Genomic DNA, 26769 nt, shown 5'->3' with positions numbered 1-26769 from the left:
TCCCTCACAAATAAAACCTCCAGTGACCTCTCATCCAGTTCTGCTCAAGGTGTGGCACAGGGGGCAAGACACACTTTTTACAAGCTGATTTTTACTTGCCAGATTTAATGGAAGGGACCCTCAGGCAGTAAGGGGGAAGCAGCAGGGCCCCCCACTCCTCTGTGAAGTGGGAACCGAGGCACCGCCCAGCCAGGGTCTGAGGCCTGAAGGCACCTGGCACGTCCAGCGAAGGGCAGCTGTCGATGCACTGGGGGCTGCACACTCCGGCGGAGCCGAGGCCACGGGGGTCACTCTGCCTGGACCAGGGTGTGCAGAGTGTGGCTCTGGGGCCAGCAGCGCCAACAGCCCCCGAAGCGAGTCTGAGGCCGCCCAGGTTAGAGACGTTCATAATTTTTACGGGAGTTGGAACAGAACAAAATGTCTAACAGTAGAAAACGTGACTCTCACGGTTAACTGACACCAAGTCCCATTTCATGCACTCTCATACCTCCCACTGGGATGCATAATTTCCACGTAAATTTCTGAGGTTGTTATGAGGTCGACAACGAGAAACTGAGGCTTATTGCTTGAGAATCATTTTTGCACACAGTCCTAGGGGTTCTGGTAATTGCCTTAAGACAGGAATTCATTTGACATCTCCTTAACCAGAAGAAATAACTGATTTTTTTAAACAATGTGCATTATTTTACAAGTGATCATTTCCTGATGAAATTTTCTCCTGGAGCTTATCATCTCACTTACCCTGTGATCTAATACTGCCTTGCATTCGTAAAGCATCTCCATTTACAGAATGCCTTCCCACACTTTCTAATACTGATCCTCCTAACTCCAAATGAGAAAGCCAAGGCTCAGAGAGGTCACGAGAGGAAGTAGCAGAAGCATCTGTGTATCAAACATTTATTGACTTCGGAAGTGAGCACCCAGATCCTGATCGCCGACTCCCCGGAAAGGGAGCTGTTCACTCTTCCGTCCTCGGGTTTCCCAGAGGCGGGAAGGCTCGGGGGTTTCTGCCTGCATCTGCTGCATCCAGGGGTCTGCTCGGAACCCGGGGGCCCACCGGGGAGCGTTAAAGCACACCGCACAGGCAGAGGTCACGTCACAGACACATTTATTCATGCCACACAGCCAGCAGTGCTTACACGAGGGCAGAGCCACGTCCGGGGCCCCACCTAACAGCCAGCCTGGTGGCTCGTCCAACGCACTCTCCACGCGGAGCTGGTTAATGGTGACCATGAGCAGGCGCCGGGCTTGAAGCTTTTGAAATAGAAGCACAGTGTGACAGTTTAGGGAGGAAGGGACAGGTGGGATGTTTGTAAGTGTGACGAGCAAAGCACCAGGGGGAGGATTTCTACAGGGAACACCTGAGTGGCCGGTGCCGATGGGCCACACAGCCACTCACCCGCGGGTGCAGAGTCGAGGGTCGGATTTTAAAGGCCCCTTCCCAGAGCCCACAGGCAGGGCGGGGCTCGCAGGGGACTCCAGTGACCGCAGTCTCAGTGTTATTTGGGAAACAAAGTGGAGAAACATCTGGCCCTGCAGTCCTTCCTTTCAAAACACTGTACGTTAAAAAAATGCCATCGGGCAGTTTCGGCAAGACAGGTGGTGATGGTAACACATCAGTGCAAGTGTAATTAGCACCACTGAATTACATGTTTGGATGGGGTTAAAGGGGGACATTTTATGTGGTATATATGTTGCTAGAATAAAAATTAACAACAACAACAAAAAACAACTATATGCTGGTACAAAACAGTGAACCCTAATGTAAACTACGGACTAAAGTTAACAGTACATTTATAAATATATTCTCACATCAATTTTAACAAAGTACCAGAGTAATGCAAAATGTTAAAAATGGGGTGACTGTATGGGAACTCTGTATTTTCTGCGTGATCTTTCTGCAAACCTGTAACTTCTCTAATAAAACTAAATAAAAAATAAATTTAAAAAACAAAAAGAAAAGCAAGCATGCCACCAGGGAGTCTCACCAGGACAGCCGGCACAGCTAACCTGTGCGTCCCCGTGGGTGACATCAACTCCCTCAGATAAACCCATTTTTTTCTACTATCTCGGAAAGTATGACTTTACCCAGAGGGGTGGGCAGTGGGTTTTAACACTAGGGCTATAAAAACCAGACAGTCAGAGGCTCCCTTCCCGGAGGAGCAGCACACTTCCTACTCTAAGGTGCTCCGGCTGCATTTCATACATTTACTGAACCATGTATCAGTTTCAATTCAGAACCGTGATACACCTTGTCCTGAAATAAATGTTGTTTTTCATGCCCCACCCATGGCATTAAAGATTTTTTAAGAAGCAAAAATCTTACCTTTCAAAGCTTTATTTCTTTTATCTAAAATAAAAGGAAGGAAAAAAATTGGTCATATCGATGCTTTACAAAAATGCCTCTAGACAATTCATTGTCAAAATCAACATTTGGCTGAAAGCTTCAAAGCTAAAGTAAAGCTATAATAGAAAGCTTTTTGAAAATAGAAAAGTCACTGTAGTGTCTCAAAGCCAAGAAGTGGCAGGATTTCTATTTAATATTCTCCAATCTGCTGAGAACTAAATGTTTTTTTCCTCCCAACTTTTCATTATGAAAATATTTCAGAACAGGCACCACAAACACCATAAACCACGACAGTTAATCCCTGAACACTTCAGCCTGCACCTCTTAAATAAGAACATTCTCCCACACCTGCACCCCCCCCCCCATCACCACTCTGTTCACAATTTCTTAACACCAAGGCCTGGTTCCGGTTTCCCCAGGGTCTCCCCGCCACCGCAGCCAGGACCCCCGGCCCTGCCCTGCACTGGAGGGGTGACTTGGTTTCTCACTCTGAAGCAGCCCCCCTTCAGTCCCCTCACTCAACACTGACTTTTTAAAGAGATTAAGCTGGACATCGTCCTGCTTTCGTGTAAAGCACAAACAGAATAACAACCAAGTACCCACCACCAGCTTCAACCATTATCAACGTTTTGCCAAACTTGTTTCAATCATCCCTGACCACCCCTTCCATCCCCCAGACTTCTCTTTTCCCTGCAGCATTTTAATCAAACGCCCGCCAACCCGCAGCTCTTTTAAGGACCCGTTCCCCTTAAACACAACCACCCTGCCACTTCACCTCTGACAAAGTGTCCACAATGTCTAAAGAGCATCCTACGCCCGGTGCTGCCTTCGTCCCTTCTCTCGCTCACCTTTCCTGTGAACTGGGGGTGGGGACTGGGACCTGGTCAGGCTCAGGTTCAAGGGCAGGTGATTCTGCTGCGGCCCCTGGAGCACTGTGGCATTCCATGTGCTCAAGACACATGTGTTCTCAGAGGTTTCCATTTCACTCTATGAAAATAATTTCCTTCCTGATCTCAAATAAATTAAACATAAAGGAACTTACCGGCCCTCCTGATTTTGTAAACGATGAAGGCCATCAGCCCCGTCCCTGCCCAGATCTCCTGGTAGACCTGGGTGTAGTAGGGCTTCATGGGGACCCAGACGTTTTTGATAATGCTCTGAAGCATCTGAAAACGAAGAACAGGGCTGAGGAGCAGCACGGCTGCCGCTCACCACTGCCTGGACTCGAGGCCTGCCCACAGCTCCTCTGGACTGACCGCCCCTCCACGGTGTCTGCCTGGCCGGGCTCGTGCCGCCCCTCGCAGACCCCAGGGCTGCCCGCTGACCGCCAAGCCAATGCACCCCTCTCCAACAGTCATCTTATACTATGTCCAAAGCTACAGTCCACATTTTAAACTGAAAAACCTCATGTACTCAGCACATTAAGAACTGTCAGTATTCAAACTGAAAAAGAATGTGGCAGCACATGTGATTCCCTTGTGGAACCAGCACTCAGGCTTGGGTACACTCTGATCAGCTGTGTCTCAGCCTTGAAATCCACCAATGAATAACAACATAGGTGGCATAAGCTGACAACAAGGCCACTTCCTAAGAGCTACAAGTTGACAGAATTTGTTCAATGAATAAAAATAATATTTTAACTAATTATTGAACCTGACTGGGAAACACCATCAAATTCTGAACTTCCCCAGTTCACTTTTATGTGCAGGTCTCAAAATAATGTTTTTGTGTGCTCACACAAATTACTATACGAACTCTAATTTTCATTTTAATATGTTTTATAGCCCCTGAAATGGCCTACTAAACTACAGTCATTCAAATAGTTGTCAGGAATAACCAGATCTAAATGCTTCCCACTTAACTCCTTACTTGAAAACTCTACTTTGGCTTCCTTTCCTGTCACTACTTAGGCTGCACAGAATTTTACTTCTCTTAGGTATTCTATTACTGGAACCTGGAGGGCACCACAACTTACTCACTCACACAGCAAAAGGGTGCACCAGGCAGGCCAGGACCCAAGGAGCAAACGTGTGGCCCTGGCCTAGGGCTTGTTATGGAGTAAGAACTCACGAGAAGGGTCACGCAATGTGGACAAACCCTGAAGGCCTCAAGTTGAGTGACATAAGGCAGACACAACAGGACAGATATTTTATGATCTCATTTATATGAAATGACAGAAAGTAGACTGCCGGGTTCCAGGGGTGGGGGTGGGGTGGGGAGTGAAGGCAGAGTTCTGTGTGATGGACACACAACATCGTGAGTGTAATTAACACCACTGAACTGTATACTTGAAAGAGGCTAAAACCGAAATGTTACGTTGTATGCATGCCACCACAAAAATAAAAAAAAAAGGTCGCAGCAATAACAGAATTTCTACAACACCTCTCTGGCAGCAACCACTGGGACTGCTAAGCCACTGGATTCTAAAAGGAGGTCTTTAAAAGACATCCCCACTTAGTGAGGCCAGGCCCAGGCAGGGGCTCCAGAAAAAGCAAGGTCAGATGAGGGTACAAGAGAAGGAAAAAGGCAAGATACACTGGGAGACCGCAAAGGAGGTAAGAAGAGGCCACAGACAATTCAATCTTACTGGTACTTTGCTCAGCACCTGGGGTCATGGTATCTTCCCCAGACAAGTAGGGGCCTGTGATAGAGCGCACTGCAAATGCTAGCCTTTTCTTTCTCCTTGACTTTCCTTTGGGCCCAAGTGACATGTTCCTACCAGTTAACAGTGAGGTTCCCCCCTCCCAAGTCCATCCTATCTAGCCACATATCCCAGTTCTAGGTCGGTTTTACAGCTCGAGACCCTTCCAGCGCCCTCCTCGTCAAAGGTCACATGGCGTCCACCGCACCCATGTCCTCTGCAAGGTTTTCCACTTACAGTCCCAGTGGGCCTGGCCCTTTGAGCCTCGGTCGCAAGGCCCCGGCCGGGGGTCGCCTGACTTGGTTTCTGGCTCCGCCACTGACCAGCTGCGCACCTCTGGCAGGTCGTGGGAGCTCCACGGCCAAAAGAGTACGAGGACAGGGTCAGCACGCGGGCAAACCAGCGCGGAGCAGGCCCCGGCCACGCTGCCCGCGGCAGGCTACTGGCCGAGCTCCCGTCGCGGACGGCGAGGCCGGGGCCGGAGGCGCACGCAGGCCAGGACCCAAGGTCAGCGGAGGCCGAGAGCCCACCGCGCCGAGAGGGCCCTACCCCGCGGCCCCCGCCCGCCGGCCCGGCTCCGGCCTGGCCCCAAGCGCGGACAGCGGGCCCCGTCCCCGCTCTCACCTCGGCGCTGGACAAGCGACTTCAACGCGACCAGGAAACCACCACCAACGACTTCGAGAGATCACCCAGCGCGCAAGCGCAGCGCGGGGCCTGCCGGGAAGGCGGAAAGAGCAGCGGCGCCCGCGAGGACAGAGGGCCTCCGACGTCGCGCCTGCGCACTCCGGCGCCCTCTGGTGGAGGGTGGGGGCGCTGGGGTTGGGCGGGGCATCCCAGCGGGGTGAGTAACCGTCCAGGAACGCGGGACTCAGAGTTGCTCAACGTATAAACAGGGGAGCTCTTTTGTTAAACGTTAAAGGAGCGGAAGTTAAGTATCCCAACCCTGTGGTGGTGTGATCTTTTTTTATCCTCTTACTCTCTGTATGGTAATTCGCAACAGACTATGAAACCGCTGGGGCTGCAATGTTGGACCTAGCGGGCGCAGCCTTTAAAATAACCGTGATTCCTATGTTCCGGGAAATACAAAACAAGATCGAAAATGTCAGTGGAGAACTGGAAATTGTTAAATACATGACATACATACGAACATAAACTTAGCAGACTAAAAAGAGCCTACTAGAGATTGGATGGGTTTAGCAGCAGATTAGGCAGTTGGAGAGAGAATTACTGAACTTGAAGCTAGAAGAAATCATGCAAAAGCACTGGGAGTCAGAAGAGAAGATATATAGAGGATTCAGTGAGAAAGTCCATCATATGTGTAATTGGAATCTTAGAAGGAAATGAAAGAGATGGGGTAGCAATATTTGAAAAGATCATGGCTGAGAATTTTCCAAAAGTGACAAAAAAATCAAACCAAAGATTCAGAAAACCCTACAGAAGCCAAGGAGGCAAATAAATAGAAAGAAATCAACACTCTGAAGCCTCATAATACAACCAGAGAAAACTAAAGACAGAGAAAATCTTAAAAGCAGCCAGAAGAAAAAAAGTCAAATTAGTCAAGAGAACCACACTTAGACTTTTCCTCAATGGAGGCAATGGAAGCCAGAAGACAGGGTTTTCTTCAGATATTACGGTAAATAACTGCCAAGCTGGAATTCTCTTTATAGGGAAATTATCATTCAGCACAGAAGGCAAAATAAAGACATTTTCAGACGAAGTAAGCCTGAAAGTGTAATCACTGACACATCCCACAATAAAAGAAATATTAATGTTCATTGTTCAGGCTGAAAGAAAATGATCTCAGATGGAAGGATGGGGGTGCAGGAGGCAACAAAGAGCAATGAATGTGGTCCTGCTTCAAAGGGAAAGAAGCTCAGGGTCAAATGAAGCTGCACACAAAGCTTAAAAAGTTTGCTGTCTTAGGGTAGCTGTTATTGAAGTGTGGTTTGGGGGTTTTCAAGACCCCCCTGGGGTCAAATCTATTTTCATAATAATGCTAAAATCTTGTCTTCTTCATGAGCATTCTCTCATGAGTATACAGTGGAGTTTTCCAGAGGCCATTTGACTTGTTATGTCACAACAGAGTGAACAGAGAAGCAGACCTGAGAATCCAGTGGTCTTCCATGAAGCCAGACACTGAGACCTGGGAAAATGGAGACGTGTCACTCTTGTCATGAAATTTCTCTAGATTTTAGAAATATAGTGACTTTTCATAAAAATACACTGTTCACTTCAAGTGGGTTGATGATTGTTATTTTTAAATGAGTTAATAAGTAAATATTTAAAATATTTCTCAGTTTCAATCTCCAAAAAGTAGATATAATACAAAGCTTTTGAGATAGCTTTTAAAACTAGACTTGACAAAGAAACTAGAGAAGAGGCAGAGAATGCCCATGACAGTGGTTTCAGGGTGCAGGCAGCCAGAAAGGGACCTCTACAGGATATGGTGGGGACTTGGATGAAAAAGTGGAGAAACTGTGTCTAAAAGGACAGGGTGAGTTTATTCAGCTGGGAACACCACCAGGGCCTGGTAGCAGTGAGCTGGCCGCCAAAGAGGGGAGGGAGCAGCTCCCCACTCCCGCGCACCCATCTCAGCAATTAACTGGAGAGATAACCCTCCTCAGCCTCAGGCTGTGAGGGAACCCGGGAGGCAGGGGACCAGTGTTGACTGCATTTACTCTCCCCCCCACGCAAGTCCAGGGGGTGTACAGGCAAGATGGTAGGCAAGGGCACCACACGGAAGGGCCAGGAGCCCCTCCCACACCTCAGAGGCCGTGGGTGCGCATCAGGCTGGGAACAGGGCACGACTGAACTGGAGGGTGAGCTGCACAGCCCCACAGCCTGGGAGTGATCCACTTGGAGGCCCGGGAATCACTAGACCCACGGTGCCCTCAAGTGGACTCCCTGCCTAACTGCACTCCCAGGGCTGGCAGTCCCCAGTGCACATGGAGAACAGGTGCACTGTTTAGATTTCCACCTGGGTTGGACCTCGCCTAGTGCACAGGCAAAGTTGGGGGAGAGCTGGCTTGAGAGTAAGAGGTGGCTCAAGAGTGCTATCTGCTGGGAAGACAGGGAAAGTGCCCTCCAGCAAGCTGTAGCCCTGCATTTATATACATTCAAATAATCCTGCATTTCCCCAAAATAACCTTATCAAGATCAGCAAATGCCCCAAAGTCAACATGAATCAAAAATCATATGAAGGTCCAAGAACATATGGACAAGCCAAACAACCAAATTGAAAAGCAAAAGGAGACACAGAACTTGGAGCAATTGATCAAAGAAGTACACACAAATTTCCAAAACCATTTCAATGGGTTGCCTAAAGACGTAGCATCAAAAAGAATCTAGAAGAGCATAAAGAAGAATTTGAAAGAATAAATAAAAAAATAGCAGAAGGTATGAAATAAAAGAGACTGTTGATCAAGTTAAAAATATACTAGAGACACATAACAGCAGATCTGAAGAAGCAGAAGAAAGAATAAGTAAACTGGAGGACAAGGCAATTGATGGAGAATGCACAAAAGAACAAATGGTGAAAAAAAATGGAAAAATTTGAAATGGATCTCAGGGAAATGATGGACAACATGAAGTGCAAAAATATAAGAATCATTGGTGTCCCAGAAGGAGAACAGTAAAGGGCTAGGAAGAGTATTTGAGGAGATAGTTGGGGGAAACTTTCCAGCCCTTATAAAAGACATAAATATGCAAATCAAAGAAGCCCAATGAATTCCAAGTAGAGTAAATCCAAATAGACCCACTCTGAGACACATCCTAATCAGATTGTCAAATGTTGAAGAGAAAGAGAGAGTCTGAAAAGCAGCAAGAGAGAAGTGATTCACCAAATACAAGAGAAACAACATAAGACTAAGTACTGACTACTCAGTGGGCACCATAGAAGTGAGAAGGCAGTGGTATGACATACTTAAGATTCTGAAAGAGAAAAATTGCCAGCCAGAATTCTTTATCCAGCAAAGTTCCCCCTCAAAATTGAGAGAGAATCTAAAATTTTCACAGACAAATAAATGCCGAGAGGTTGTTAACAAGAGACCTGCCCTGAAAGAAATATTAAAGGGAATTCTACTGGCTGAGAAAAAAAAAGGAGAGAGAAGTCTGGAGAAGAGCACAGAACTGAAGAGTATTAGTAAGGGTAACTTAAAGGAAAAAAAGAGAGAGGGGGAAAATAGATCTGACAAATAAAAACCAAAGGATAAGATGGTTGGTTCAAGAACTGCCTTCACAGTAATAACATTAAATGTGAATGTATTAAACTTCCCAATTAAAAGACACAGATTGGGAGAATGGATTAAAAAATATGACCCATTGATATGCTGTTTACAAGAGACTCATCTTAGATCCAGAAACACAAAAAGACTCAAAGTGAAAGGACAGAAAAAAATATTCCATGCAAGCTGCAGCCAAAGGAAACTGGGAGTAGTAATACTAATATCAGACGAAACAGGCTTTACATGGAAAAATGCCATGAAAGACAAAGACACTATATATTTATAAAAGGGATAATTCATCAAGAAGACCTAACAATCATAAATGTTTATGCATCCAATCAAGGTGCTCCAAAGTACATGAGACAAACATTAACAAAACTGAAGGGAGCAGTAGATATTTCTACAATAATAGTAGGAGATTTCAATACACCACTCTCTTCTATAGATGGGACAATTAGAGGACCAATGAAGAAATTGAGAACCTAAACAATGTGATAAATGAGTGAGACTTAACAGACAGATATAGAGCATTACATCCTAAATTACCAGGATATACATTCTTCTCTAGAGTTCATGGTACTTTCTCCAGGTTAGATCATATGCTGGGGCACAAAACAAGCCTCAACAAACTTAAAAAGATTTCAATAATTCAAAGCACATTCTCTGATCATAATGGGATGCAACTAGAAATCAATAACCACCAAAGAATCAGAACATTCACAAACATGTGGAGGTTGACACACTCCTAAATAATCAGTGGGTCAAAGAAGTAATTGCAACAGAAATCGGTAAATATCTGGAGATGAATGAAAATGAGAATACCACATCTCAAAACCTATGGGATGCAGCAAAGGTGGTGTTAAGGGGGAAATTTACAGTTCTGAATGCATATATTAAAAAGGAAGAAAGAGCTAAAGTCAAAGACCTAATGGGACAACAGAAGAAGCCAGAGAATGATCAGCAAATTAACCCTAAAGCAAGTTGAAGAAAAGAAATAAAAAGAAATAAAGCAGAAATAAATGAGCTGGAGAACAACAACAACAACAACGACAACAACAACAACAACAAAAACAGTAGAGAGAATAAATAAAACCAAATGTTTGTTCTTTGAGAAGATCAACAAGATTGACAAACCCAAGATTGACTGGCAAAGTAAAAAAATGGAGAAGACCCAAATAAACAAAATCAGAAATGAGAGGGGGGACATTGCTATGGATCCTGAGGAAATTAAAAAAATCCTAAGTGGTTACTATGAACAACTGTTCCCCAACAAACTAGACAATTTAGAGGAAATGGATAATTTCCTGAAAACACATGAACAGCCTGTTCAGACCCGGGAAGAAATAGAAGACCTCAACAAATCAATCACAAGTAAAGAGATCCAATCAGTCATCAAAAAGTTTCCTACAAATAAAAGCCCTGGGCCAGATGGTTTCACAGGGGAATTTTACCAAACTTTCCAAAAAGAACTGACACCGTTCCTGCTCAAACTCTTCCAAAAAATTGAAGAGAAAGGAACACTACCTAACTAATTTTATGAAGCTAACATCACTCTAATACCAAAACCAAATAAAGATGCTACAAGAAAGGAAAACTACAGGCCAATCTCTTTAATGAATATAGATGCAAAAATTCTCAACAAAATACTTGCAAATTGAATCCAAAGACACTAATTAAAAGAATCATACATCATGACCAAGTGGGGTTCATCCCAGGCATGCAAGGGTGGTTCAACATAAGAAAACGAATGCAATACACCCACTAACAAATTGAAAGGGAAAAATCAAATGATCATCTCAATAGATGCTGAAAAAGCATTCAACAAAATTCAGCAACTTTTTTTTTTATAAAATCACTTCAAAAGGAAGGAATTGAAGGAAAGTTCCTCAATATGATAAAGGGCATATATTAAAAACTCACACCTAGCATAGTACTCAATGATGAGAGACTGAAAGCCTTCCCTCTAAGATCAGGAATGAGACAAGGATGCACACTTACACCATTATTATTCAACATTGTGGTAGAAGTTCTAGCCAGAGCAATCCAGCAAGACAAAGAAATAAAATGCAACCAGATTGGAAAGGAGGAAGTAAAACTGTCATTATTTTCAGATGACATGATCTTATATTTAGAGAATCCTGAGAAATCGATGACACAGATACTTGAGCTAATGAACAAATTCAGCAAAGTTGTGGGATACAAAATTAATGTGCAAAGTGGTGGGACACAAAATTAATGCACTAGAAATGACCTAACTGAATAGGCATTCATAAAAAAAATTCCATTCACAATAGCAATGAAACAATCAAGTACTTAGGAATAACCTCAAACAAGGATGGAAAACGCCACTACACAGAAAATGACAAAACTTAAAAGAAATCAGAGAGGAACTAAATAGGTGGAAAGATATTCCATATTCATGGATAGGGAGGCTAAACATCATTAAGCTGTCAATTCTACCCAAACTGATCTACAGATTCATCTCAATTGCAATCCAAATTCCAACAACCTACTTTGCAGACTTAGAAAAGATAGTTATCAAAGTTATTTGGAAGGGAAAGGGTTCTCAAATTGCCAAAAACATCCTAAAAAAGAAGAACAAAGTGGGAGAGCTTACACTTCCTGACTTTAAAGCCTATTGTAAAACTACAGTGGTCAAAACACCATGGTATTGGCACAATGATAGACATACTGATTGTGCTGGTTTGTATATATTATGTCCCCTAGAAAAAGCCATATTCTTTAATGCAGTCTTGTGGGGGCAGACATTTTAGTGTTGATTAGGTTGGAACCTTCTGGTTGAGTGTTTCCATGGATATATGACCCATGCAACTGTGAGTGACACCTTTGATTAGGGTGTGACCTCTTGATTGAATGTTTCCGTGGAAATGTGGCCCCACCTACTCAGGGTGGGTCTTGATTAGTTCACTGGAGTCTTTTATAAAAAAGAGCTCACAGAGGGAACTCAGAGCAATTGAGAGTGACGTTTTGAAGAAGAGCTGCAGCTGAGAGACACATTTTGAAGATGGCCATTGAGCAGAGTTTTGTTGATGCTTTGGAGGTAGAAGCCCAGAGTCTGCCCCGAGAAGCTGACCAAGAGACATTTTGGAGAACGCCATTTTGAAACACAACCTAGGAGCAACCAGACACCAGTCATGTGCCTTCCCAGCCAACAGAGGTTTTCCGGACACCATTGGCCATCCTCCAGTGAAGGTACCCTATTGTTGATGCCTTACTTTGGACACTTTATGGCCTTAAGACTGTAACCTTGTAAGCAAATAACCCCCTTTATAAAAGCCAATCCATTTCTGGTGTTTTGCAAAACAGCAGCATTAGCAAACCAGAATACTGATCAATGGAATCGAGTCGAGAGTTTGGAAATAGACCCTCAGATCTATGGTTGACTGATTTTTGATAAGGCCCCCAAATCCACTGAACTGGGACAGTAGTCTCTTCATCAACTGGGGCTGGGAAAACTGGATATCCATATCCAAAGGAATGAAACAGGACCCTTACCTCACAGCCTATATAAAAATTAAGTCAAAGTGGATCAAAGACCTCAATATAAGAGACAGTACCATAACACTCCTAAAACATAATGTAGGGGAACATCTTCAAGCCTTAGTAACAGGAGGTAACTTCTTAGACTTTACACCCAAAGCACAAGCAATGAAAGAAAAAAGTAGATAAATGGGAACTCCTCAAAATCAAAAGCTTTTGTACCTCAAAGCATTTTGTCAGAATGGTAAAGAGGCGGCCACCTCAATGGGAGGAAATCTTTGGAAACCATATATCACATAAGAGACTGATATCCAGCATATATAAAGAAATCCTACAACTCAATGACAATAGTACAAATAGCTCAATTATAAAATGGGCAAAAGATATGAAAAGATTTTTCTGAAGAGGTAATACAAATGACTAAAAAACACATGAAAAAATGTTCCTCTTCCCTAGCTATTAGGGAGATGCAAATCAAAACCAGAATGAGATATTGTTCTAGTTTGCTAATGCTGCCAGAATGCAAAACACCAGAAATGGATTGGCTTTTAAAAAAGGGGGTTTATTTGGTTACACAGTTAAAGTCTTAAGGCCATAAAGTGTCCAAGGTAATGCATCAACAATTGGGTACCTTCACTGGAGGATGGCCAATGGCATCCGGAAAACTTCTGTTAGCTGGGAAGGCATGTGGCTGGCGTCTGCTCCGAAGTTCTGGTTTCAGAATGGCTTTCTCCAAGGACGTTCCTCTCTAGGCTACAGCTCCTCTTCAAAATGTCACTCTCGGTTGCTCTTGGGGCATTTGTCCTCTCTTAGCTTCTCCGGAGCAAGAGTCTGCTTTCAATGGCTGTCTTCAAACTGTCTCTCATCTGTAGCTCCTGTGCTTTCTTCAAAGTGTCCCTCTTGGCTGTAGCTCTTCTTCAAAATGTCACTCTCAGCTGCACTGAGTTCCTTCTGTTTGTCAGCTCATTTATATGGCTCCAGTGATTTAATTTAGACCCACCCTGAATGGGTGGGGTAATACCTCCATGGAAATTATCCAAACAGAGTCATCATCCACAGTTGGGTGGGGCGCATCTCCATGGAAACACCCTAATCCAAACATTTGAACTTAATCCGCACTAATGTGTCTGTCCCCACGAGATAGCATCAAAGAACATGGCTTTTTCTGGGGGACATAATATATATAAACCAGTACAGATATCATCTCACACCAATAAGAATGGCTACCATTAAACAAACAGGACACTACAAATTCTGGAGAGGATGTGGAGAAATGGGAACTCTAATTCATTGCTGGTGGGAATGTATAATGGTACAGCTGCTGTGGAAGACGTTTTGGCTGTTCCTCAGAAAACTAGATATTGAGTTACCTTATGATCTGGCAATTTCACTTTTTGGTATATACCCAGAAGATCTGAAAGCAGGGGCACAAACAGACATTTGTACACCAATGTTGATAGTGGCATTGTTCACAATTGCCAAGAGGTGGAAACAACCCGAGTGTCCTTCAACAGACAAGTGGATAAACAAAATGTGGTATATACATACAATGAAATACTATGCAGCATTAAGAGGGAATGAAGTCATGAAACATACGACAACATGGATGAAACTTGAAGATATAATGCCGAGTGAAATGAGTCTGACACAAAAGGAGAGATATTGTTTGTTACCACTACTATGAACTCCCTGAACAATGTAAAATCAGTGTCTTATAATGTAGAATATAGGGGAACTAGAGATAGAAGCTAGTGAAGCGGGAATGATTACCTAATATGTACAGACATGTTAATGAGGGTGAACTTAAAGGTATGGGAATGGACGGGGTGATGATAGTTAATGGGATTATAAGTATCAGTGCTGCATTGATGGTAAACATGGTGAAAAGGGGTTGTTTAAAGGTAGCATCTCACAGATTAGCACTATAAATATAAATAAGTGCTTGCATGATCTACTTCTATGGTATGACACTGGTACAAAGAGTTAACAACAGAATGGTACATGGGAAAAACTACCTATTGCATATTATGGACTATATTTAATATGAATACCTTAGCAGTACCACACTAATACTAGGGATAAAAAACTAGGGGCTGATAAGAGCTTTGGGTATTTTGGGTTATAATAATTGTTTAAAATTGAGAGTAATAATGATTGTAGAACTAAATGAAGATAATGTGAGGTATTGTTTATCTTAGACAGAATATATGCTACGTGAAATTAGGAACCCCCTACTTAATAAGTCAAGCCCTTGATCTTGAGGCTTGTTCTTGTGGAACTTATGGCTGTAAAGGGGAGGCTAAGCCTTCTTATAATTATGCCTAAGAGGCATCTCCAGAGAACCTCTTTTGTTGCTCAGATATGGCCTTACTCAAAGTGCAACTCTGCAAATAAATTCATCAATCTCTCCCCTATGTGGGACATGACTCCCAGCAGAATGAATCTCCCTGGCGATGTGGACATGACTCTCAGAAATGAGCCTGGCCCTGGCATCAAGGGATTGAGAATGCCTTTTTGACCAAAATGGGGAAAAGAAAGGTAACAAAATAAAGTTTCAGTGGCTAAGAGATTTTAAATAGAATTGAGAGACTTCCTGGAGGTTACTCTTATGCAAGGTCCAGAATGATATTCCAAATGGACACAGTATGCCAAACCCAAATCAACAGTCCTGAAAATCCTAAGGAATAACCAGGTCCCTACCTAAGTCTATAAAAGTATTCACTAAGTTTACTTTTCAGAAACTTAAATCCCTCAGAGTGTTCCTATGCCTGATAATTCCCGTAATCCAGAGGTAACAGCCTCTCCAAGAACATCAACCAGATGCATCCCCCTTGCCCATAATGTCGATACCCCTTTTCAATATGAACAAATTAGGGTGGTCACTGCCCACATATCCCTGAAGATTGAGACAACGATCAAATGAGAGGGAGGGGTAGCAACAGACAAGATCGGATTTAACAAAGGATTTTGAATACTGAATCCTTATATAAATATTTATATTTTTTAGTCTTGAGGGTATTAGCACAGCTAGAAGGAAGTAACTGAAATGGTGAAATTGTACCCATAACATTCTTTGAAATTTGCTACTTGTTAAATTGTACTTTGAACATTTTCACTTTTCTGTTGATATTTCGCAATAAAAATGTAAAAAAAAAAATATACTGGACTTGAGAGCAATAGAATTTTAATGTCTTTACTTTCAAATACAAAACACCTTAAAAAATCTTCAAAGAAAGAGAGAAATGTTTAAAGAAAAGACCACCCCACCAGATTTATTCAAAGTGTGGAACACTGCATTTTGTCACTGGGAAGGATGGAGAAGACAGGAAGATACTATCTGAGCAAACCTTCTCCTGCTTTACTGACAGTGTTGTTTAATGGCACCAACAGTCAGTTGTCATTGCTCTCTTTTTTTGTAGCTACTTTAAATGTTTATTCAAGTTAATGTCTTCATCTTTTTGGTAATAAATATTTTTTTGTTTTTTTACTCTTAAAAACATCTTTTAAAACCAGGACAGAGGAGTTTGCAAAAATTGGCTATTACCTTATTGACTCACTTATTCTATTTCTTAAATTCTCTTTCTTCCTCTCTTGCATTTGAAATCGCTACTTATTGTCTATCATATCAGTAATAGAAAAATTAACACTGGCTCCAAATCACATAGATAAAATGGAAATGAACAAGTCAACTTGTTTTCAAGTAATTCCAGTACAAAGTGTCCCCCTTTTCTTCCTTTTGTAGCAATATAATTTGACAGGAAATGAACTTTCTAAAAAGTTTATGAATTAACACTAATTTCATGAAGCAGTATCTTTTAAAAACCAGACATAAAATGAGAAATACGTGACATTGGTAAAAAGTTAAGAAACAGAATATTAACCTATCTGTATATTAAATAAAAACAACTTTTAATCCCTTAGACCTTGTTCCTATTTCAAGTAAAAATTCCTAAAATAATTTAAAGCTCTTGGATGTCTGTGAAAAGTAATATTTTAGTGCATGAAAACATTTTTATATTAAAATTTCACAGATATTATTAAAAGGAATAGTAAACCACATTTCACTCAAAATGTGGAAAACTAAAACAGTAAAACAAAATTGACAAAGTCACGGTCAGTTTGTGCTGTATTTTAATACAAGTAGTTATTTTCATTACATACTGCATAAATCTGAGAGTGTAAGAAATGTCTTTTTCTTAATTGCACAAAACTCTTCATTGCAAAATATTTCAAATGTATGTAAACTTTTAAACACAGTTGTATTTAAAACCTTTTAAATACAAATATATGTAAACCTTTTAAATACAGTTCTCTAAGAACATTTTCACGATGACTATGCAATGAGTCAAAAGCACTTTTCAAATTTTTGAGTGGAAGGGTCGGGGGAAAGGAGGATGACAGGCAACTGACACCCAGAGTTTAGGTGACGCGGCAAAGTCACCCAGTTAGCAGGCTGCAGAGTTGTGAGTACGTGGGACCCAGGCTTTTCCTTGGCAGAAAATGCTGCAGAATCTGGAAATGCTAGTGTGTTCAAGATGAAGAGGAAGAAAATCTAATTTCAGTTCAGATCATTTTATACCAGAAAACAATTATAAAAACTAACTTTATTTTTTCAAAACTCAATTAGGTGTGTATGGCCCGTTGGTATCCAGCTCCAACATCTGCCCCTTCCGCCACAATCCAGCTTCACCACACTTGCTGTTAGCAGCTAATTCTTTTTCACAGAGTCACAAATTGGGAATAAAGTTCTATCCCTTCTTCTTTTCCAGAGTTAGAGTGATACTGCACGTTTCTTCCTTTTACCTACCCCCCCCCCCAGGGTGGCTTGAGGGATAAGAATGTTGCCAGGTAGATTTAATATAGAGACATGCTTGCCATTTTCTGTCTCACTTAATTTCATATTTAACAATTCATTAACCATTTTGGGAAGAAGTTCTTTATCAGCTCCCTTGAAAAAGCACATGCAGATCTTGACTCCTCTCTGAAACTCCACCCACGGGGCTGCGTCCCCCTCCACCGGGCGGACTTGCAGTTGGGTGGCAGGCACTGCTGCAGGAGCGCTGGGCCATGGCTCCAGGCCCCGTAGCCATCCCACTGCTTCAGGCGCCATTGCTCTTAGCTGTTGGTATTTCCTGCAGCTTTGCAGTGCAAGCCATCCAGAGACCGCGGACATGCAAAACCTCCCAGGGAAACGGAGGCTTAGGCTGCCTTGGCGGCCTTCCCAGGTGCTTGGGCCCCACATCTACAAGCCTATGAAGAACTGCCCCCATGTCAGGCTGTCCCTTTAACTCCGACCTCTGGAAAGAAATGCAACATGAACTGGGTCAAATTCTGCGAATTACTGAATCAAACAAAGGAAGCTCAAGCCATTCAGTCGTGACGACACAGAATGTTGACAAGCATTTAGTTGGAAAATGGCGGTCAAACAACCAGTTTCCAAACTCAAGAAGCATCAAGGCAGTGCCCTTAAACTGTAAATGCAGAGGACTGAAGAACAGAGTAACCCAAAGAATCAGAGAACATGGAAAATGCCCTAGACAAAAGGTTTGTGTGAAACAAGCCCTCCTCAGAAAAAGAGCAACCCCTCTTAAAATGTATTCAAAATCTCCCTGTGACGTTGACAAAGGATGATGGCATGTGAGAACAGTAATATACTAGCTGAAATGAATTTGCCAGTGAGTTCTGGAGTTGTTTGAAGTGTTTTACCTTAATACACTTTGTGAAATTTAGAACCATGTTGTAGTTTTCACATAAAGTGTGAAGTTGTAATATTTTCCAAACAATATTGATTGACATATTAAGCGTTTCAACGATTTTGTGATTACTTTTTTCCTAATTTATTGAAAAAAAACAAAACAAAATTTCTCTCTCGTCTGAAAGCATATGTGCATGTGTGGGCACTTTTTGGAAACCTTAGTAATTTTAAGAGTAAGTCAGGATATGAGGCTCAGAGATCACAAAATGATTTAGTGGTGGGGCCAGGATTTGGTTCCAAACCTCTTGTTTTCTTTGGTACTGCACTGGGTGCCCTTAGGACACACCAACAGCTCAACCTAGCCTAGTCTGACTCCTGCCCATATTGTTGTCAAACTGACCCTTATTTGCCACTGTTTGGGGCATTTTCTAGGCCTTCACTGGACTTCACACTGATGGTCATTGCTTTGCAATTCACGCCCCTATTCATTCACTCAACAGTTTTTCCTCAGAACACACACAGTGCCAGGGGCTGGGCATTGGGATACGAAGGCGGGCAGGCAGCCTGGTCCCAACTCCATGCTTCTGGCCCCCCTTGTTGCCTGCCAGCCCTTGTTTACCTTTCTCGGTTTCTTTCCTCTGCCCCTTCTTTCAGGGTGTTTCCTCCGATTCTATTTTCTCTCCTCACTCTTCCAGAGCTTGGCCTGGATGGTGTCAGTGGCTCTTGTGGTTTTAACTGCCATCCATTTGCTAGCGATCTCCACATCTGTGCCTCTCACCTACACCTGTCTTCTGACCAGCTGTGTGCAGGATACTGCTGCCTGAGATGCAGACGGCGAATTTGGTCTAGTTCTGCTCAACCCCCGAGAACGTCGGTCAGTTCCTCAACTCAGGCATTAGGGCAGCTTGCCTTCAGGCCTCACCCACGGGTATCTTCCCCTATTATCCGAGCCCCTTCCCCTGACTCATTACTGGTTGTCCTTCTGGCATCCACTTAGGTGCCCCTTTCTCCAAGAAGCCTCCCCTGACCTTCTCCTTGCCCCTCTCCCCCCAGGTAAGGTGCAAGGAAGTCCAGTTTAGCAGTCCACTGTAGTTCCCCTCTAAATACAACACGAACCCAAACATCTTCTCGGGTCTGTCTCCACGTCCCGCAGCCTGAGCTCCTTCACCGCAGAACTCCGCGGCCTGCACGGGGTCAGGCACACAGCAGGTGCTCCGTAAACGCCTGTTTCTCGTCTGCCTGGGGGCGCAAGCCTCTGACCGAGGAACCCTCAAAGGAGAGGCCCAAGAGAGCTTCAAGGCCATTTTCTTGCTGACCACCCACCACCCCCTCCAGAGGAAACACGAGCCTCAAAACGGCCGGAACCGCGCTGCAGCCCCACGTTCCAGACCGGAAGTGGAAGCCCAGCGCCCGGGCCTCGGCCACGCCAGGCGTCGGCGGCCAGTGGCTCCCGGCAGGCCTAGCGCGGCGGGGCGGGGCTTGACGGCACGAGGCCGCGGAGGCTCGTGGGTCGCACGCGCCTGGTCAGAGTCCTGATTGGAGGACCCGGGGCGGGGGCGGGGCCGAGAGAACTGTCGTTTGCGGGTTGCCGCGCGGAGTCCGGCGGTTGAGGCGGCGTCGGGCGGGCTGGGTGGCGGCCATGCTGCGCAAGCTCACCCTCGACCAGATCAACGACTGGTTCACCATCGGCAAGACGGTCACGGATGTGGAGTTCCTGGGCTCCCCGCCCGCCTTGCCGGCCGAGGCGGCCCGGGAGGACGCACCATGCAAGGGAGTGGCCCCCGAGGCCGACCCCGCGGCCCCGGCCTGCGGGAGGTAGGTGAGGCCCGGGCCCGGCGTGCGGGGAGCAGGTGCGGGCCGGCGTCCACTCCAGGGGCACCTCAGCTGCGCCCTCCTCGCCTCGTCTGTGCTGGCGGCTACCCCTGTGCCTCAAGGAGCCCTTTCCCGGGCGCTTGTCCCGGCTCCTCCAGGAAGCCGAGCGTCAGGGGAGGTGGCCGCTCCTGGCTCCACTTCTTTACCCTCCTGCCCCAGGCACCGTGGCCCAGCTGACTGCTGTTAGGCCGTCCGTCTGCTGGCGGGAATAAAGAGGCGCGGTCGGTGAGCAGGCACACTTGCTGCCCCTTTAGAGCCGGCCGAGGGCACGTGCACCCCAGCCTGGAGTAGTGCCTTCTTCCCGCCCCCATTCCCATGTCCCGCTTCAGGGTGGGTGTTTCTTGGTTGCTTGCTTTGTTTACTTTTTTTAAGCTCCTCTTGTTGGCCTCGCCCAGACTGGGGGTCAAGTTTTTGTGGCTTGCTTCAAGCCTCAGTAGAGTCAAGTGCAACTTTGAAATCTGTCCTCAGTAAATTTTTTTCTTGGAGGCGGAGAAAGGACCTAAAGAGACCTCTTGTGTAGCTTTGGAGTGAGCTTTTCATACTTTTGTGCACTTTATTTCCTTGAGTTACTCTGATAAAAGATCCCGTGGACCACCCACCCCGACTTAATGCTACAAAAAATTTCCCTGTTATTAATGGACAGAACAGTATTGCTCTTATTTTATTTTATTTTTGTTTCTTGTTTTTTTTTTAATTAAAATTTTTTTTTATTGTGAACTTTAACGTAGATACGTAACAGTGATAAACTTCAAAGTATGGTTTCACAAGTAGTTACCAAATTTCAAAGAATGTCGTGGGTCACAGTTCCACAACTTCTGCCATTTCCATTATTGTAAAATATAACATATAAATGGAAAGCAGTCAACTCTCGATGTACAGCTCAACAAGCAGTTATGTAGGTAATTTCAAAACTGTTATGGGTCACAGTTCCACAGTCTCAGTCTCTTCCCTACTATGCAATACAAGGTATATACAGAAAGGTGATGACCTTCAAGGCGCAATTCAGCCAGCAGCTAGAGAGCAAATTCCAAAGGATGCTATAGGCTACTGTCCACCATGTCATTCAACACCCCAGCATCCTATATATATATATACATATATATATATACACACACACACAATAATTATAAAGAGTTTCAGTATTCATAGACTTTGTTAAATCTTACCTTGTTTGTTGTTACCCCTTCCTCTCACTTAATCTTTCTCCGTCTTCAGGGGTATCTAGGCAGTGAGTGCCCTGACTTGTTTGTGTTGAAAGGGGGTGTCAACTGTATGGGGAAGGGGGCTGCATCTGATTGTTGTTCGTAAAGAAGCTGTTGCCTCTGGGTTTTAGGACTTGTCTGGCATAGAAACACTGGTGGATTTAAGTTTCTAAGAGATAAACTTAGGGAGTGAATATTTTATAGAATCTCAGAAAGGGACCTAGGTATTTGGGGACTACTTTTGGTAAGGGCATAGCATACAGTGGCCATTTGGGATGTCTGACTGGAGCCTGCATAAGAGAAACGTCCAGGATAGCTTCTCGACTCTATTTGGGATCTTCCAGCCACTGTGACCTTAGCTTGTTACCTTTCTTCTTCTCTTTTTTTTTTCTGCTCTGCATATTCATTGTTTCATTTCATGGATTTTTAATTTTTTAAGATTAACTATTAACTATCTCACAAAAATAAGAAAAAAACAATAAAAAAACAAAACATTTCAAACAGACCAAAGCAAAGGAATAAGAAAAAGACAACTAACCTAAAATAACTACTTTACTTCCAACATGTTCCTACTCTACCCCAAGAAAATAATCTAATGCAGGAGCATTTCTGTGAACTTGTTCCTACCATACCCACCAGAAATTAACAAACCGTAGTCATTCCTGGGCATCCCCAGAACGTTAAATAGCTTATCTGTTCTTCTTGGATTATTGTTCCCCCTTCCTTAATTGCTCTCTATTGCATTCTACATTATAAACCATTTGTTTTACATTTTTCAAAGTTCACATTAGTGGTAGCATATAATATTTCTCTTTCTGTGCCTGGCTTATTTTGCTCAGTATTATGTCTTCAAGGTTCATCCATGTTGTCATATGTTTCACGAGATCGTTCCTTCTTACTGCCGCATAGTATTCCATCGTGTGTATATACCACATTTTATTTATCCACTCATCTGTTGAAGGACATTTGGGTTGTTTCCATCTCTTGGCAATTGTGAATAATGCTGCTATGAACATTGGCGTGCAGATATCTGTTCATGTCACTGCTTTCCGATCTTCCGGGTATATACCGAGAAGTGCAATTGCTGGATTGACGGGTAACTCTATATCTAGTTTTATGAGGAACTGCCAGACTGTCTTCCAGAGTGACTGAACCATTATGCAGTCCCACCAACAATGAATGAGAGTTCCAGTTTCCCCACATCCTCTCCAGTGTTTGTAGTTTCCTGTTTGTTTAATGACAGCCATTCTAATTGGTGTGAGATGGTATCTCATTGTGGTCTTAATTTGCATCTCTCTAATAGCTAGTGAAGCTATTGTTACCTTTCTTTTTTCCCCCTTTTGGTCAAGTAGGGTGTCATGTCCCACGTCGCCAGGGAGATTCATTCCCCTGGGAGTCATGTCCCTCGTGGGAAGGAGGTTAATGAATTTATTTGCTGAGTTGGGCAGAGAGAGAGAAAGACCACATCTGAGCAACAAAAGAGGTTCTTTGGAGGTGCCTCTTAGGCATAATTATAGGAGGGCTCAGCCTCCTATTTACAACCCTGAGTTTCACAAGAGCAGGCCTTAAGTTGAGGGCTTGATTTATTAAGTAGTGTGTTTCTAACGTGACTTAATACATATTCTATCCAGGATAAATGGTCAGTTTCTTACATTATCTTCACTTAGTTATACAATCATCATCACTCTCAACTTTAAACAATTATCATAACATAATTCATCCCAGAGCTCTTATCAGCTGCTAATTGTTCATCCCTAGTATTAGTGTAGAGTTGGTAAGATATTCCTATTAAATATAGTCTTTAATATGTAATGGGTAGTTTTTCCATACCACTCTGTTGTTAAAGTATGCACTAGTGTCATACTTTGAGTATAATATGCTGGCAAATATTTAGGTTTGTGGTGCTACTCTGTGGGTTACTTGCTTTTAAGACAACCATTTATAAGCATGTTCGCCTTCAGTGCATCACTAATACTTATAATCCCATTAACGAACCTTAGTCACATCTGACCCTTCCCATACCATTAAGATCACCTTCATTATCATATCTGTATTTATTAGATTATCGTTCCCTCTTTTCTAGCATCTGACTATCTTTGGGTCCCCTATATTCCACATTATGAGACACTTAGTTTGCATTTTTCGCAGTTCGCACTACTGTTAACATAGTATCTCTCTTTTTTTGTCTGGCTTATTTCAGCATTATGTCTTCATGATTCATCCAGGTTGTCATATGTCTCACAAACTGGTTCCTTCTTACTGCTGCATAGTATTCCATCGTGTGCATATACCACATTTTGTTTATCCATTCGTCTCTTGAGGGACATTTGGATTGTTTCTATCTCTTGGCAGTTGCAAACAATGCTGCTATGAACATCGGTGTGCAAATATCCATTTGTGTCACTGCTTTCAGATCTTTTGGGTATATACTGAGAAGTGAAATTGCTAGATTGAAGGGTAACTTGATATCTGGTTTTCTGAGGAACTGCCAGACTGTCTTCCAGAGTGGTTGTACCATTATACAGTCCCACCAGCAATGAGTAAGAGTTCCCATTTCTCCAAATCCTCTCCAGCATTTTTAGTTTCCTGTTTTTTAATGGCAGCCATTTTAAGTGGTGTGAAATGATATCTCAGTGTGGTCTTGTCTGTATCTCCCTAGTAGCTAGTGAAAATGAGCATGTTTTCATGTGTTTTTTAGCTATGTGTATTTCCTCTTCAGAAAAATGTCTTTTCATATCTTTTGCTCATTTTATAATTGGCTGTTTGTACTATTGTTGGTGAGTTGTAGGATTTCTTTATTTATGCAGGACACCAGTCTCGTATCAGATACATGGTTTCCAAATATTTTCTCCCATTGAGTTGGCTCTTTTTACCTTTTTGACGAATTCCTTTGAGGTACAAAAGCTCTTAATTTTTTTACCTTTATTTATCAAAAAATTAAAACATCAAACAAACTACAAAACACACATTTCAAACAAAACAAAGCAAAAGGTTAAGAATAACAAATAACCTAAAATAACTACTTTGCTTCCAACATGTTCCTACCATACCCCAAGAAAATTAACAAACCATAATCAAACAAATGTATAAGAAAAACCAGATATCCTAAAATAACTACATTGAAGCTAATTTTTTTAATGCAATAGCTTTTTTTTTACTTTATCAAAAAATTAAAAAACAATTCAAACAAAACAAAACAAAGGATTAAGAAAAACAAATAACCTAAAATAACTCTATTGCTTCCAACATGTCCCTACCGTACCCCAAGAAAATTAACAAACTCTTAACAGAACAAAGGAATAAGAAAAACAAATAACCTAAAATAACTACATTGCTTCCAAATGATTTTACCATATTCAAGAAAATTTGCAAACCACAATCATTCCTGAGCATTCCCGTAACATTGAGATAGATTACCCTCAATAGTTTATCTGTTCTTAGTAGATTATCGTTCCCCCTTCACTAGTTGCTATCTCTGTGTCCCCTACATTCTACAATGTATAATATTTATTTTACATTTTTCACAGAGTTCATATAAGTGGTAACATACAATATCTCTCTTTTTATGCCTGGCTTATTTCACTCAGCGTTATGTCTTCAGGGTTCATCCATGTTGTCATGTTTCACAACCTCGTTCCTTCTTACTGCTGCATAGTATTCCATCATGTGTACATACCACATTTTGTTTATCCACTCTTCTGTTGAAGGACATTTGGATTATTTCCATCTCTTGGCAATTGTGAATAATGCTTGTGCCAGTTTGTCTGTATTTTGTCCCCCAGAAAAAGCTGCATTCTTTGATGCAATCTTGTGGGGCAGCCATATTAGTGGGGATTAAATTGGAACGTTTGGATTAGGTTGTTTGCATGGAAATATATCCCACCCAACTGTAGGTGATAACACTGATGAGATCATTTCCATGGAGGTGTGGCCCCACCCATTCAGGGTGGGCCTTGATTAGTGGAGCCATATAAATGAACTGACGGGCAGAGGGAACTCAGTGCAGCTGAGAGTGACATTTTGAAGAGGAGCTACAGTCAAGTGGGACACTTTGAAGAAAGCACAGGGGCTGCAGATGAGAGAGAGTCTGAAGAAGGCTGTTGAAAGCAGACTCTTGCTCTGGAGAAGCTAAGAGAGGACAAATACCCCAAGTGCAACTAAGAATGACATTTTTGAGGAACTGCAGCCTAGAGGGGAATGTCCTGGGAGAAAGCCATTTTGAAACCAGAACTTTGGAACTGGTCCTTCCCAGCTAACAGAGGTTTTCTGGACACCATTTACCATCCTCCAGTGAAGGTACCCAATTGCTGATGTGTTACCTTGGACACTTTCTTGGCCTTAAGACTGTAACTGTGTAACCATATAAACCCCCTTTTATAAAAGCCAGTCCATTTCTGGTGTTTTGCGTTCCAGCAGCATTAGCACACTAGAACAATGCTGCTATGAACATCAGCGTGCAAATATCTTTTCATGTTACTGCTTTCAGATCTTCCAGGTATATACCGAGAAGTGAAATTGTTGGATCATAGGGTAACTCAATATCTAGTTTTCTAAGGAACCTCCAGACTGTCTTCCAGAATGGCTGTACCATTATACAGTCCCACTGACAATGAATAACAGTTCCAATTTCTCCAGCATTTTTAGTTTCCTGTTTGTTTAATGGCAGCCATTCTAATTGGTGTGAGATGATATCTCATTGTGGTCCTAATTTGCATCTCCCTATAGCTAGTGAAGATGAACATTTTTTTGTGTGTGTTTTTTAGCCATTTGTATTTCCTCTTCAGAAAAATGTCTTTTCATATCTTTTTCCCATTTTATAATTGAACTGTCTGTACTATTGTTGTTGAGTTGTAGAATTTCGTTTTATATGTAAGATACCAGTCTTTTGTCAGATACATTGTTTCCAAATATTTTTTTCCCATTGAGTTGGCTGCCTCTTCACTTTTTGACAAATTTCTTTGAGATACAGAACCTTTTAATTTTGAGGAGTTCCCATTTATCTATTTTGTCTTTTGTTGCTTGTGGTTAGGGTGTAAGGTCCAAGAAGCAACCTCCTAATATTACATATTCTGGGAGTTTAAGGGTACTGTCTTCTATATTGAGGTCTTTGACCCACTTTGGGTTAATTTTTCTGTAGTGTGTGAGGTAGGGGTCCTCTTTCATTCCTTTGCATATGGATGTCCAGTTCTCTCAGCCCTGTTTTTTGAAAAGACTGTTCTGTCCCAGTTCACTGGATTTGGGGGCCTTATAAAAAATCAGTCGACCATAGATCTGGGAGTCTATTTCCA

The 26769-nt window shown here is 42.8% G+C and overlaps 1 protein-coding gene and 1 pseudogene across 2 annotated transcripts; both read right to left on the bottom strand.

Annotated features, from left to right (window-relative positions):
• Positions 1–883: 883 nt before the first annotated feature.
• Positions 884–5748, bottom strand: ATP5MJ (ATP synthase membrane subunit j). 2 transcript variants are annotated; one of them, XM_037831710.1, is made up of 4 exons: positions 5613–5748; positions 3390–3513; positions 2327–2350; positions 884–1254 (listed from the first exon to the last, which is right to left on the bottom strand). In XM_037831710.1, the coding sequence occupies exons 2-4, from the start codon at positions 3511–3513 to the stop codon at positions 1220–1222; spliced, it is 183 nt and encodes a 60-aa protein (XP_037687638.1). In that variant the 5' UTR covers positions 5613–5748; the 3' UTR covers positions 884–1219. The 2 variants fall into 2 exon arrangements, with proteins under 2 accessions (XP_037687638.1, XP_037687639.1); XM_037831711.1 differs by lacking the exon at positions 5613–5748 and adding an exon at positions 5226–5534.
• Positions 5749–17324: 11576 nt separating this feature from the next.
• Positions 17325–20048, bottom strand: LOC119532540 (annotated as a pseudogene).
• Between the last annotated feature and the right edge of the window lie 6721 nt (positions 20049–26769).

Source organism: Choloepus didactylus, chromosome 4, assembly GCF_015220235.1.
Source record: "Choloepus didactylus isolate mChoDid1 chromosome 4, mChoDid1.pri, whole genome shotgun sequence".
Lineage (NCBI taxonomy): Eukaryota > Metazoa > Chordata > Mammalia > Pilosa > Megalonychidae > Choloepus > Choloepus didactylus.
The sequence above is the reverse complement of the archived record's forward strand: the minus strand, read 5'-3'. Positions and strand labels throughout refer to the sequence as shown.